A 14,930-nucleotide genomic window follows, 5' to 3' on the forward strand; every position below is an offset into this window, starting at 1 on the left:
GTAGTGACCTCACTCATAGTATATATCAAAGTGATTGATCATGATAATGCAACCTTGAGGATCCCTCAGGTCCAAGGGCATAAAAGTCTTTAAACTTGAGCGATCCTATTCTTTGATAGTGGTTTAAAAAATCTTGTGATGGATCAAATTCAGCTAGATTAGTATCAGTGTTATATATAAGATATACACCCATATGACAGCCCAGAGTCTCACCCCAGTAATTGAGATATCACTATTAATTGTCCATGTGTCAATCATAGAGTGAATTGCCTGAGTCCACCCTTAGTTGGGATATTCCAGATTTATAAAGAACCGGGTCATTCATATCTCTCATGATGATGGGTCTCCCTCACCACTTGAATGCCTTACAATGTAACCTCTCAACTATATAATAAAGAGCACAAGCATTCAATATCAATAATGCCTCAAACAAAAGTCCTTCTTTATTAATTAAAGAAATAGTACAAAGATACAAATTGCTTTAAAGGAGCACATGGAAATTATGCTTCTAACAATTTAGTGTCACGTCCATCATTATATTATGGGAATTTAAATCATTTCTTATTATTTCAATCATGTTCCTTCTCATTCATTTTTTTGAAAGCTATGATCACTCATTGAGATGATATAAGTATAGTATATGTTTGGCATAGATGCTCAGTTGCAGCACCGTTTTTTAAATGGTGCTGCTGACATGTGGCTTGGAGCATGGTGCTTTTTTTTTTGTTTGGAATCATTACTGTTAGGTATGACGTTTTCTGTAGCAATGACAACTTTTTTCTGTTTGGTACCAATGCTCCAAGAAGAGTTTTCTGCACTTCTACCCATTATCCACTGTTACATCACTGTCCTGTTGGCAGCAACGAGCTGCAGCTCCAGAAAACGTCAAATTTGGCATTGCTCCAAGCCATGCCTTCCTGATTTCTAAGGCACGGCTTAGAATACCATTTTCTATGAAAAAACGGTTCCAAATAGAAGGTTATTTTCTAAAGCACCGTTTTTTCCTACATGATACTGATGTAACACCATTTTCTGGAGTAACAGCAACGGTTCCAAACAGGCACATAGAGTTTCAAAATATTTGGTGTTTAAGACATTAATTAGGATAAACAATTCAAGACTGACGTTGTCTGGTGGCTTGAACCATTAACCAGGAAATGGTTTGAAAATTTTAACTATGTAGCCGGCCGGTTGGGTCAATGCATGGTTTCTTGACCACGTTAGTTGGGACTTCATAGTGAACATTATGAAAAAGATGGGTTTTTTTGAAGGAGTGGTGCAAAAAATGGTGTATTATTTGCATTAGAACTCCAACTTTTGCCATTAAAATAAATGGCCAAGTTCAGGAGCATTTTAAATTATGTAGAGTGAGATAGGGAAATCCCATCTTTCTCATACTTGTTTATTCTAGGTATGCAAGTTTTATCATCATTAATTGAATAAGCAATAAATAAAAGGGGAGTTGGAAGCATTGGAAGTAGGAAAAATAAAACAAAGGTGTTGCATCTATTTTTTATTTTTTTTTTTTTTTTTGCAAATGATTGCATGCTGTTATGCAAAGCAAAGAAACATCAACTAAGGATTCTTAGGAGGGTCTTGCGTGAATTTGAGAAGCTTTCAAGTCAACAAATAAACTTCTCCAAATCAAGAATTTATTTTGATATGAATGTTCATCTTAAATTAGGAAGATTTTTATTGAAATATATGGGGATGAAACCCCTAAGCAAGAATGACAAGTATTTGGGTGCAATCCATGTATGCACACCCAAAGAATAAAGAGTAATTAATAAAGACTATGATTGAAGCCAACTTAGCTACATGGAAGGATAAACTCTTTGAGACAGGATTCCCTACAAGTGAAAACTCTGTATACACTCTGGGAATCCATAGTCATACATTGGGAATATCTCCCTATGAATTTAATATAAATGTATGAAGGATATTCTTAATGTGTGATTGGATGTTATATGAGCAGTGTTTTTGCTTGCAGGCGATCTGGACTCAAACTTGTGTCTATCTATTGTACTAGCAGCAATTCCTATACTTTAAATACAAGTGAATAAGTACCTCTCAAGTGTTATTAAGAATATAAAAAAAGGATAATCATCCAGCAAACAGGCACTTAATAATAGGGGTGTCAACGATATTCAAAAATTCGATTTTGAAATTTAGATTTGACATAATCGAATTGAATTCGGATATCCTATTTATACTCGGATTCAAATTGAGATATGACCTGATTCGATTCTATAAGTATCCAAATTTGACTGATTATTTAATTCTTATATATAATATATGAAATATTTAAATGTTATACAATTTATATATTTTATATAAATAAAATGTTTATTTTATATATTTAGTAATTACCTAAAATAATTAATTGGTCGAATTCAAATTGGAACGAATATTTGAAAATTTATTCGAATTCGAATTTGCATATTAATTTTCAATATCCATCGGATATCAATTTTTCTAATCTAATTCAAATTTGGATATTGCCTGATTAGATTTGAATTTGATCCCCTTTATACCCCTAATTAATAGCATGGAAAAGAAGGGGGGCGGCGAAGAATTAAATCTGTCTCTCCTAAGTCCTCATAAAGCAACTATATAGAAACTAATGGCTGAGCCTGATAGTTGATAGTTGGTGGACTAGCTTCATGAAATCCATCTATTTTCCACATAGCAGTTTCCGGGAAGAAGGAAAACTAAAAACATGGATCCAACTATTGCTAGAAAACTACAGCAGATTCTAATCAACTTTTCTTGGAAAATTAGCAAATGGATCTCAACTGCAAGCCCTAACAAACCCTCGGGTGCCATCATCAATAGGAGGTGGGATTCCAACCCTCAAAGAAGGAGAACCTTCTGCTAGAGATGACATGAAAATGGCAGATTTAATTTTGCCAAATGGTAGCTATAAATAGAGGTTATAATATCAACTAACAGAAGGTTTGAAGGAAGCTATAAATAAAGGTTATAAATAAGCCATACAACTTATATCGAAGCTCTCATAAAAGATGAAAAATCTTGGATGGAAGGAGATGCTTCATTCTGATGAATTACAGGAATTTTGAATATGCGAAGCTTTTATATATATATATATAGAGAGAGAGAGAGAAAGAGAGGAAGTCAAATATTATATAGATCATGACTTTGCTTAGTTCCAGTAAGAACTTGTACTCTTTTATATATTGTAGTTCTTCATTAGTTTAAGAAAAAAGTAAGTTTTTGCGGTAAATAAATGAAATCATATGAAATTTGCTACACAAAAAAGAAAAAAGAAAAAAGAAAAAAGAAAAAAGAAATTTGACTCATTGTGGCATGCCAGCACGAATAAAATTCCTAAATAACCAGGAAACTTCTCAAGCATTAATTTTTTTTTTCTTTGGTTCAAATAGAAACTTTGATCTCTCCTAATAATGACTAATTGATATTGAGAAGTGACTGGCCGGTGATAGTTACAAAAGGTTATGTGGGGGTGGGGTCCAAATTGATGGCATAAAGTCAAAAGATTCACCTTCCTCCCAATTTCTCAATGACGCTCAGAGCCTCAGACAATAATATCTTTCCTCTTTCCTGCTTGTACATTGCAAGGTCCCTAGCTATTTTCTAATGGAGCTGATGAATTTGGCCATGGCCATGGGGAATGTTAGAATTTGAGGAAGAAAAACTTGGTTGTGTGAAAGTGTTGCATAGAGACGATTACGATAGAATTAGTCTTCCATCATTATGTGGCTTGTCACATGGCCATAGGAGTAGAGCATATGGCCGCTCTACCATCAGGGAAAACTTGAAAACAATCACCAACTGCACACAAATGAGAAGAAAGATATCCCATGCAGAGGGCAACTAGGCAGCTAATTTTGAGTTCACATCTGCACCCCACAAGGGGGCGCCCCGCAATGTCCCACAGCGCATCCCCGCCGTGTATTGAGAACATCTCCTGATGATAATACCAGACCCGATGATGATGAGATGTCATCATCGAGAGATGTTCCCAATACAAGGTGGGGATGCACTGTGGGACGTTGTGGGGCGCAGATCTAAACTCGCTAATTTTGTGTTCAATGGGTGGTTATACCTGTAAAAGAGAGAGAACTAAATGCCCTTTTAGGCTCCGTTTGTTTACAGTGAAATTTCATTTGTTAAAATGCATGCGAGTACAAATCAGATTCAGAAGAGTGTAAATTCTGGGTCACTTTTGTTTTGGATTTATTTTGTTTCATCTGTACTGCAAACAAGCAAAACAAATGAAATAAGTCATCCAGCCAATATTAATTTCATTTGTATTGTGAGCTCCTTAATGGGTAATGGTTGAATATCTTATGTTGGTTTGATTTCTAGCTAGAACTCGTAAACAAATGAAACGAGTCATCCGGCCAGTTAGACAGTACAACAGTTATCAAATAGCAGCCCTTAATTGTTGTAATTATCCCTGCACTGATTGTTGATCTTGAAGTTGGTGTGTCTTCAATGTTTATATCAGCTTAATCTTTGGAAGCATCATCAATGGAGTTTTCCATTTCCTGATTTTTGTTTGATATAGAGAAAAACTCCGCGTTAGATCCCACTAACATAGTAGTGAGCTTAGAAAGAATAACCACAGAGCTAACAATCTCTGGAACAACATGAAATCCTCTTGAATCAATAAAGAGAGAATTGAGAAAATCTTAAAATGGAAAATTTTAAAACTCCCTTCAATACTAAAGTTTTGTTAAATGTTAAAAATTCTTTACAATGCTTCCATAGCACCCATTTCTAATAAATGAAATCATAATTCAAGACCCCCAAAAAAATCTAATTAAGATAAAATTTTTAAAACTCAAATATAATCTCCAAATTGACACCTTAATTGCTAGTAAAATTATCACAACTTTTTTAAATCACTTAAGATTTGCTTGCTCTAGGACTTATTGGATTAGTGATTGAAAATTCTCTTTGATGACATCATAAAGATGGAAGTTTAGTATTTTACTACTCAAACCAAAACAGAGGAGCAGTAAGGTAACCATGAAGTATGAACTGAAAATGAAAACCTGAATTTCTGTTATTGGGCATTCACTCACCTTACCATATTGATCAAGCGTCAAAAAGTGGCATGACCCCCAATCTCTATTGCAAGATACAGTCGTTGCATGATCAGAAATGGGGTTCATAAGGAAGATGTAGAGCTAAAGCAATGTAAGGCTATGACAAGTGCGGAAGCAAGAGATTTCAGAGGAAACCTCTGCGGAGTTAAAGCAAAGTCCCTAGTTTTCTACGTCTGTCGCCTGTCGACAGTTGATGTTGCGGAAGCCACAACTACATGGCAGGCTATTTACTTGGCAAGGCATGGCTTGAAATCTTCTAAATAGTTCACTGCTTACTAAGAAAAATTACTATGTCTTGGAAAACCCAGGTACCCAACTCACCATTGAAGGCATTTGGAATATAACAGAGAGAAAGCATCTCAATAAGTTCTCTGTTTTTAGTCTCCTTTTCAAAGAATCATAGAAAGGTCCAAAGTGGCCGATCGTGTAAAGTAGCCTGGGTTTGAACTGTAAACCCAGGTACCCAACTCACCATTGTTGGGGGTCTATTGGTTTGTACTAGTGGCTCACTGGCTCTGTGTGACTGTGTCTGTGGCTGAGATATGCAAGAGGCTAAACAGCTATTTTACTTGCCTCCTTTTCGAAGTTCCTTTGTGTGGATAAGGCTTATAAAGAAGGGAAAGTACTATTTACGACAAGGTAAATTCTCTCGTTTGTATTTTTCTGGTAAGCATTTCTTTCTTTATTTGTTTATGGCTCGTCATATAAGACTCCAGAGGTCACCCACTGAACTGTCTAGAGACCCTCTCTCTCTCTCTCTTCACAAACACAGCAGCTGTATCGCCTCTTGCAGCAACAGCTTTTCAAAATCTGGGACGGGAGCTCCTCTCTCGAACGCTTTACATCTCAAGACGCCGTAGGAAACTTGAGTAAAGATACGCTTTTCCTCTTGTTCTACTCCAATATATTATATAGAAATCTTCCCGGACTCCTCCATCTTTTCCCCTTTCTTGTTTATCTCTGTGGAAAGCTTTCTGGGTCTCATAAATGGAGGATCAAATGGTCTCATCTTTAGACGGTAGGAATGGTAGTATCAGTAGAAGTAACAGCCTTGTCGTGAACCTTTATCCCCTCAGTTGTTACTACTTTGGATCCAAAGAAGCTGTTACCATCAGGGATGAAACCTTGGCCGATCGTGTACAGCGCATGAGGACCAAGTAAGTTACCCTATATTAAATTATTAATCCTTCCGTCTATTTTTAGCCGAGAGAATGGTTTCAAGATTATCCAGGCTTCTGAATCAATTCTTTCCCCCCTTCATATTCAAGCTATGCTGCAAACGGGTTAAGGACTTGTGTGGAAGCAGTCATGTTGGTCAGTTCTCTGTTTCTTTTTCTTTCATTCCTTACAATTTTCCTTTTAGCTTCAAGATCGAAACTTTAAGCTGTTAGTTTATCTGATAAAATATTAAACATATGGTGTCTGCATTTTGGTGAAAGAAGCTTTACAGAATTTGGAGGCTAAGACTGATCTCCTTGCAATTTCGCATATAGTTTTGATGTCTCTTTTTTATATCAAAATGTTTGTTACCCATATCTAAGTATGTGATTTCTACTGTATTGTCTGCACATAGTTGTTGCAGAAGGAATTGGGAGTTCAATTGTGGTGTTGATCGGATGGCTTCGTATTGGCATAAGAAAAACAAATGTCTTTGGATTGAATATTAAGAGAAGTTACAGAAAGATCTAATACCTCTGAAAACAACTTACTTGATATTGTCTGGGTCCATATTTAGCAGACAAGTCACTAAGTGTCAATAATCGCATCATTTATATTACTCCTGCTATTTTTGGTAATACAATGGAAAGGAACTACACAAGTCTGGTAGCTTGTCCTAATAATCTTGAACGTTACGTTATTCTTCTCTGTGAGTGTGCAAGACTACCTAATCCTGCTTACATCAGACTCTGCACGCACAAGCTTTGGTATTTGATGAGATGGAGGTCAGAGGCTTTATATATTTAGGCTTTTGCATGTGGGTCATCTTGGATGGTGCTATTCTTGACATCTAGCTGGAAGAAGGATCAAGGGTATTGTGAATCTAAGAATCTTTATGGAGAGTTGAGAGTTCAGAAATCCAAGTTGGCGATAGCAGCCAACCATGCTTTTGGGTCTATGATTCCTATTGAGGATGTCATTGTTTTGATGATTATTTGTTGGTAAATATTACTTACCCATAAAACCGTATAAGATTGCTGAATTTCATTGGAGACTGCATTTTCTCATTGATTGGGTCCGTTAAAAAATCAGAATGGTAGATATTAATATCATACCATGTTAGTCATAAGTTGGATGCCCATATTGGTGCATTTACTTGGTGTAACAAACTAAAGTTCCGTACATGTTGCCAGGTGCATGGGTATCTGTTCCTTCCACTAGTGGTAGCAATTAAAACTTGTTTCATTCTTTACTCATGTATGTTAATTTCATCAATCAACAATATTATCGTATTTTGAACCTGGTTTGAGAGGCCCTAGTTAGCTTAAAGGTCTACATCAATGATTTTTCATTTGATAGAATCTCTTGTCTTTAATTTTTCAAGCTGCAAATTTGTATTGCTTTTCAAGAGATATGGTCATATCCTTCTTAGGTTGCTTTTGATTCCATGCAAAAGGGGTGGAAAATAAAGATTTTACAAGAGATAGTTCTGACATATATTGCTAGAGTTGCTATGCTGAAAACTTGAGAGATTAACATTTCTGTTGGTAAAGTTTTGTACCATGTGCTGTTACTTTCAAATGATCACGTAACTGTTGTTGAAACAGGTAGAGCTGTTCAAACATCCTCATTTGTTAGTACTACAAGTAAGGAATTCCTTCTATAAGCTTCCTGGTGGCCGCTTACGACCGGGTGAATCAGGTATGCTTCTCTTACATCCATCATTCTTCTTGGCAGCATAATTATCAGTAAAGTCATTCTGATTTTGGGGTGAAGAACTTCTCTTGACTTCTAGAGAACACTCTTGTAATTCAGAAGGTTTCTATTTGTTTAGAATGCACATTCTCAATAATTAGGAGCTTCAAATTTCCAATTTTTTAGATGTATATGTTTGCTTTCTATTCATGTAAATTAAAATTATTTTAAAAAATTCCTCAGCTAAAATGAACATGTTTTGTAGACACCGACGGACTGAAGCGCAAGCTTTCAAGAAAGCTCTCTGTTAATGAAGATGGCACCAGTACTGAGTGGGCGGTTAAGTGACATCTTCTGTTACATTTGTGTTGTGATGCTGCCAATAAAAAAATTGTGTTGTGATGCTTTCATCACAGAAATATGCATTGTATTTATACCAAAGTAATATAAGGTGCATTTATTCTTGACCTTCAGGTTGGAGAATGCCTTGGAATGTGGTGGAGGCCTGACTATGAAACTTTGATTTATCCATATTTGTCACCAAATGTAAAAAAGCCTAAGGTTGTTGCTTCTCACAAGCTATGAACTTGAAGATTTGGTGACATACTTTGCCTAATTGATTTCTCTATTATTATATAGGAATGTATAAAACTCTTTCTTGTAAGGTTGCCGGAGAGTAGAAAGTTCATTGTACCGAGAAACATGAAATTGCTTGCTGTTCCACTGTCTCAGATTCATGAAAACCATAAGGTATAAGAAATTACTAGAAGTTACATAGTACTTAGCAATGGTCCTATTGATTTATATGCATTATTAGGTCTTTGATGTGTTTATGCTATTGCATTTTGTAGACATATGGTCCAATAATTTCTGGAGTTCCACAGTTGCTGTCTAAATTCTCCTTCAACATCATTGAAGCCTGAGTTGTACCTTTCAATTGGGACCATCTGGTTATAGGGTTGAAGTATGGAAGAACAAATTTTGGAAAATGAGATATATCTGAAAGGGATGGGTCATATGGATGACTTTAGATACTGTGTTAACTCTGCAGAGTGGTTATGGATATCATAGCCTTGTAGAGGTAGTTGCTCTGTCATAGCTTCAACAAATTTTGAGATGTTTTTCAATACAAGTCTTCCTGTTCAGTGTGTTCACATTATTTGTGCAAATATTACTCTCACTCTGTCAATGTTTAGTCTGTTTGATTACAAAAGAATCAAGTTTTGATCAGTCAGTTGCTATACGAGGAAGCAAATTCAGAACCTAAAATTGTCATTAAGTAATGAAAAGACAAGTCCAGAACTTGAAAGTGGCCATGAATGTGTAATCCAGTATAAGGTCATATCATTTTGAACAATACATCTAAGCATAGCTGGTAGACTATGAACCAAGGAGATCAAAGAAACAACTGAAATGTTTAATAAGAAGGTATGAAGTAGGCAAAATATATTCCTGTTTTCAAGCTCTGTGATGGATGTAATACCATTAAATGGGAGGAAAATACTGTGGCTTTTAGATGAACCTTCTAAAGGTAGCTGTTAAATTATATCATATCTTCTGTCACTCAGTCTAGAAAAACTAAGATATTTGATACCAAATCAGTTTTGTGATGTAGTGCTTATTGTATGAGTTGGATATGTTTAAATAAATAAGAACAACAGCAAAAGATATTAGTAAGGTTTACGATCATGAAAACTTCTAGAGCTGCTCCTATCAACAAGGGGGAGGGAGGGAAGGAAGGGAGTAAGGCTAAAAATTCAAAGGTCTAACTGGGATGAAAAAGGAGTAGTGAACTAAAGGAGAGGCAACCCCCCCCCCCCCCCCCCCCCCCCCTCCCCCCTCCCAGGGATTGATCTGTGTATGTACTTTGACCATTGTTTTTTGGTTATTTGCAAGTATCAAATGGTTGGTAGAGTTTTCACAACTTGAAAAATGTACCCATAACTGGCTGTCTAGCAATGACTCAAGATGTTGCCTAGAGTCCATTGTCATGATTACTCATATAGAAAATATCTGCAAGTGTGCCTGTGTGGTATGCATTTATGTTAAATGTATGATTCAAAGATGTCCGGAAACCATCCGACATCTTTCCCCCACCCCCACCCCATCTTTTACAATTTATTATGCTTTCTTGGCGTGCAAGCACATGAATTTTATATTGTGCTAAAAATTCAAAGGTCTAACTGGGATGAAAAAGGAGTAGTGAACTAAAGGAGAGGCAACCCCCCCCCCTCCCCCCTCCCAGGGATTGATCTGTGTATGTACTTTGACCATTGTTTTTTGGTTATTTGCAAGTATCAAATGGTTGGTAGAGTTTTCACAACTTGAAAAATGTACCCATAACTGGCTGTCTAGCAATGACTCAAGATGTTGCCTAGAGTCCATTGTCATGATTACTCATATAGAAAATATCTGCAAGTGTGCCTGTGTGGTATGCATTTATGTTAAATGTATGATTCAAAGATGTCCGGAAACCATCCGACATCTTTCCCCCACCCCCACCCCATCTTTTACAATTTATTATGCTTTCTTGGCGTGCAAGCACATGAATTTTATATTGTGCTAAAAATTCAAAGGTCTAACTGGGATGAAAAAGGAGTAGTGAACTAAAGGAGAGGCAACCCCCCCCCCCTCCCCCCTCCCAGGGATTGATCTGTGTATGTACTTTGACCATTGTTTTTTGGTTATTTGCAAGTATCAAATGGTTGGTAGAGTTTTCACAACTTGAAAAATGTACCCATAACTGGCTGTCTAGCAATGACTCAAGATGTTGCCTAGAGTCCATTGTCATGATTACTCATATAGAAAATATCTGCAAGTGTGCCTGTGTGGTATGCATTTATGTTAAATGTATGATTCAAAGATGTCCGGAAACCATCCGACATCTTTCCCCCACCCCCACCCCATCTTTTACAATTTATTATGCTTTCTTGGCGTGCAAGCACATGAATTTTATATTGTGCTAAATTAAAAATGACAATCCTTTTTCTGAGATCTGGGCATGAAGCACCATGCCCTGTTCATGTGTTAGGCACATGCCTTGCAGCAAAAACTTACGAATCTCTGATTTTTGTTCATCACTTATATCATTCATGCAAACCAGCTTAACCTAGTGCATTGTTCTTTGCAACTTAGATGGCCTAAATTTTGCTAGGAGCCTGTGATTTGTGAAATAAGCTTATCTTGTTTCAGGTATCCAGGAGTCCGTGTCAGATGCCATCACATCTTGGTGCTCTTGTTACATATTGTTCATATCCTTTTTAGATTCTTACCCTTACATGTTTTCATACCTGATGTGCATGTGTGGTTTGTACATGTGGTATTTTGATTATCTTCTACCCCCCCCCCCCCCCCTTTTTTTTTCCTTCAGGAACTACAAACAGGGGAGTTTCTGGGGACCATGGATTATTCCCCCCGCATTCTCTTTCTAGTGGTGCATAGAAAGCAGCTAGTTGGGATAAACTTGGCATGTAAAGTTGGGACATAAGCAAGACTAGATACAATATTTGATTTAAAGTAAATTTGGTAATCATCTTTCATTCTCTAGCAGTATTTCTTGCTGCCACATGATAAACATGGTTTTTTACCCAGATGGTTTGATATGATGATCTCTTTCTAGATTGGTTTCTCTAACCTCCTCTGTACATGTTGTTTGGGTAATGTCATATGATATTGTTTAGGTAAGCTTATCTTATTAAGCGCCTTTTATCTCTGGTTTCTCAGATTCATTTGTAATGAACCACCCTTTCTTGGCCTGAGAAAAATGAAAGCATCATGCTTAGAAAATGAACTAGGACCCTGCAGTTACATATCAATAAATGCACGACTCTATAATGGATGTGCCTTACATAGAGATGAAATTGAAGTCTCTTTAAACTAGGCGTATCAAGAAGGCTCAAAGGCCAAGCTTGCCAAACATGTACTACCGCTTGCAATTGAAACCATGAAAACAGGCTCTCTTTTCTTGTTCTAGTTGTACCATAGTGAAAATAATGTTTATGATGGATTGGTGGTGGCAATGATCAAGCATATGTTTGGTTCCGTGACAGTTTCTTGAGGGGTTGTTTATCAGATAAACGTTTATCTGATAAATGCTGCTTTAAACGTTTTTTGCTTTTATTGTTTGGTTAGACATTTTATGGAGTGTTTCATAAAACACCCCATAAAAGTACTTTCCACATCAGCATTAATGAACGTTTCTTTGAACTTTGATTGTTTGGTGGGGCATTTCAAGAAGCAACCGCATGAACCATTCAGTGTGGCATATTTTCTTGATACTTGAGTGTCATTGAATCGATCTAACGGTCCAAATTACTTGAGTGTCATTGGACAGGTTCCGCTCGATCTAACGGTCCAAATTACTTGTCATTAGACAGGTTCCTCCGAGCGGAACACCTGCACGATGAGATCAACTCATAATGGACAAGTTCCTCTGAGATGGAAAACTTGTCGTGGACCAATATCGAGTCTTTACGGTTGCTTATATGGAGCAGAGCAGCGAAGCTGCTGCTCTAGTTTTGAGTCTACCCAGCAGAGCTGTTCTTCCCCAGCTTTGGAGCTGCACCTCCAGCATAGACTTGCGTTTTTCGCTCGGAATGAACCTAAAGTTTGCAGAGATTGCTGTGAGGACAACCATGGTGTTTTCTTTAATTTCCAACTGTCTAAACCTACTCGTAGCTTTTGGGTAACCGTAGATGACGAAGAAGGAAAAGCAAGAAAATACCTTTAACGGATTTGTTTCCCCTGCTTCTGATGCAGGGGTTGGGGTTGACCTTGTACCGGTGGTTGCTCCGGTTATCTGTGGGCCGCCGCCCGCAACTTGGCCGGCGTCGCTGCTATAGATTGTACCGCCTTCTACTGCCTCGACGCCACCGAAGTGTTTGAAGCACGGCAAGGAAGCAGAGGAGGCCTGGGAGAAGCTGGTGGCAGGACCAGGCACCAACCGCTTGGCATTTCTTCTACAAATCCAAAGACCATGTGAACGATGATGGTGGCAGGGCCGGGAGAAGCTGCCTGACGATGCACCGGTGAACAACGATGTTGCGACTCTGGGATAAGCTGGTGGCAGGCCTAGGAGAAGTTGCCTGACAATGTACCAGTGAACGACGATGCTGCAACAAGCCTAGGAGAAGCCGAGAAGCTGCGACTCGGTGCACGACGACGCACCGGATTAGAGTTATGGCCCGCCACATCGGCAACCACGTCATCGCCAGGGAAGCGAGAATTTGAAGCTTCTCTCAACGGCTCCGTTCACAAAAATCAGACATTTACGTTTTTCTAATTTTTTTATAAACGTATGTGGCATTCATGTGATGGCGTTTATTGAAAAAACGCCCGTAAAACCAAATATGCCCGTAAAACCAAATATGCGCCAAAGTATCCTATCGGATGGCTCAGATATAGATGCATATATGGTTTAGAAATTATCGAAACAGGATAGGAATTGCGTACAATACATTATTAACCTTAAATCTAAAGTCGAATTATCTACGAATAAGGCATAAAGACATGAGAAATGCACACCTTAATAACATTGCAATTAATGAGACTAAAACATGTATACATTATTACATCATACAATAATCATCTTTTATAAATTTTAATTTTTATTAAAATTTTGGAAAACTTTATTTATTTAGATTTTTTATATAAGTAATAGCTATTTTTTCAAATAGTAAATATGTTTTCATTTTTAAAATATGATTTATATGTAAATTAAAACATATAAATCATTTAAGGTAAATAGAATAAATTATTTTTATAACTTTTGGTTTTTATTAAATATTTGAAAAATAAATAAATTTTAATTTATTGATTTTAGGTTTTATAATTACAATTTTATTTCAATTTTTTATAATTACAAATTTAAATTTTTATTAAAATTCAAAAAACAACCCAAAAAAATATACAGTTTGTCAAATTAGGCACTGACCATACTGGTGCATATTGGACCATATTCATCTATACAACACAATACGGCCCGGTATGAAAGCCTATCATATGTGTACGCTTGACTTGTGGGATATATACCCAATAAGTCATGGCATATCCCAACATCTCGATCTGTGACTATGGATATGGATACGATAATACCCTACATCGAGAATATTGCATAAATACCTTCAACATTGTTGTACCGTAGGTACAAATGGCTGTAGGAAATTTTGGGCAAAATGACTGTAGGAAAGGGGATAATTTCCTAATTGACCGATATTTTCAAATCCTAATCTTCAGTAAACAAAGCAGAGTCTGAACGGGCTTGTTGCTAATACTTTTAGAATGTTTGAGTTTTCGATGTAAGATATCTTGAACACTATAAAATATGTCGCCATCATCATCAAGAAGAGTAACATGATTTGGGGATAATTTTAGGTTGTCACTCAGAACTTGGAAGCCAAATTAGGAGTCTAATTGTCTAAGACTCTAAAAGATTTTTCTTCAATGTACTTTTCATTTTGTCGGTTAGACTTTTGATAACCTCAAAGTGATGTTACACTTCTTAAGTGGAAGCTTATCTCCCTCCTTTATTAGAGTTCAAATCAGCCCCCAAAAGATTGTCCCAACTTTCTACAGCACATCCGTGCTGTGTATTTGGAACATCTTCTGATGATGATATCATTATTTCTCCCTCATTTATTAAAGTTCAAATTATCCCACATAAGATTGTCCCCACAACTTTTCACAGCACATTCTTTCTGTGTAGTAAAAATATCTCCCGATAATAATACCAGAAATCTTGTGGGACGTTTGGGGCGTTGGTCCATCCTCTGGTTCATAACTAGAGATGGGTGGGTCATTTTCCTCTGTGGTTGGTTTCTCTGACGGGCTGTCGCTGGGTGTAATTATAAAATCTTAGGACAAATTAGGCCTGTCAATGAGTTTGGTTCTACCTGATGGAACCGATTATATTGGTCCTATTTTTATTATCTCGATTAATAATTGTAGGGATGAGCAGGGGTCGCTTCAGTTTGTTTTTAAGGT

At 36.9% G+C, this 14,930-nt stretch overlaps 1 protein-coding gene across 6 annotated transcripts; it reads left to right on the plus strand.

Annotated features, from left to right (window-relative positions):
- Nucleotides 1-5,331: 5,331 nt before the first annotated feature.
- CFIM-25 (homolog of CFIM-25) lies at nt 5,332-13,402 on the plus strand. 6 transcript variants are annotated; one of them, XR_016077925.1, is made up of 10 exons: nt 5,806-6,253; nt 6,365-6,410; nt 7,862-7,955; nt 8,215-8,288; nt 8,424-8,510; nt 8,589-8,699; nt 8,801-9,030; nt 11,142-12,282; nt 12,326-12,571; nt 12,708-13,402. XR_016077925.1 is itself a non-coding variant. In XM_010249054.3 (7 exons), exons 1-7 carry the CDS (start codon nt 6,084-6,086, stop codon nt 8,870-8,872), a joined length of 654 nt encoding a protein of 217 aa, XP_010247356.2. In that variant the 5' UTR covers nt 5,806-6,083; the 3' UTR covers nt 8,873-9,263. The 6 variants fall into 6 exon arrangements, 1 of the variants encoding a protein (XP_010247356.2); XR_016077927.1 differs by lacking the exons at nt 12,326-12,571; nt 12,708-13,402 and adding an exon at nt 5,332-5,735 and having other exon boundaries at nt 5,869-6,253; nt 11,142-11,582; XR_016077926.1 differs by lacking the exon at nt 12,326-12,571 and having other exon boundaries at nt 11,142-11,474.
- The last annotated feature ends 1,528 nt before the right edge of the window (nt 13,403-14,930 follow it).

This window comes from Nelumbo nucifera, chromosome 6 (genome assembly GCF_055504915.1).
Source record: "Nelumbo nucifera cultivar China Antique chromosome 6, China Antique-T2T, whole genome shotgun sequence".
Lineage (NCBI taxonomy): Eukaryota > Viridiplantae > Streptophyta > Magnoliopsida > Proteales > Nelumbonaceae > Nelumbo > Nelumbo nucifera.

Excerpts from the sequence above, each read along its gene's own strand:
- CFIM-25 (XM_010249054.3), top strand. The coding sequence starts at position 6,084 with ATGGAGGATCAAATGGTCTCATCTTTAGACGGTAGGAATGGTAGTATC. Across the intron at positions 6,411-7,861 it reads GTGTGGAAGCAGTCATGTTG|GTAGAGCTGTTCAAACATCC; the intron begins GTCAGTTCTCTG and ends TTGTTGAAACAG. Across the intron at positions 8,511-8,588 it reads CAAATGTAAAAAAGCCTAAG|GAATGTATAAAACTCTTTCT; the intron begins GTTGTTGCTTCT and ends ATTATTATATAG.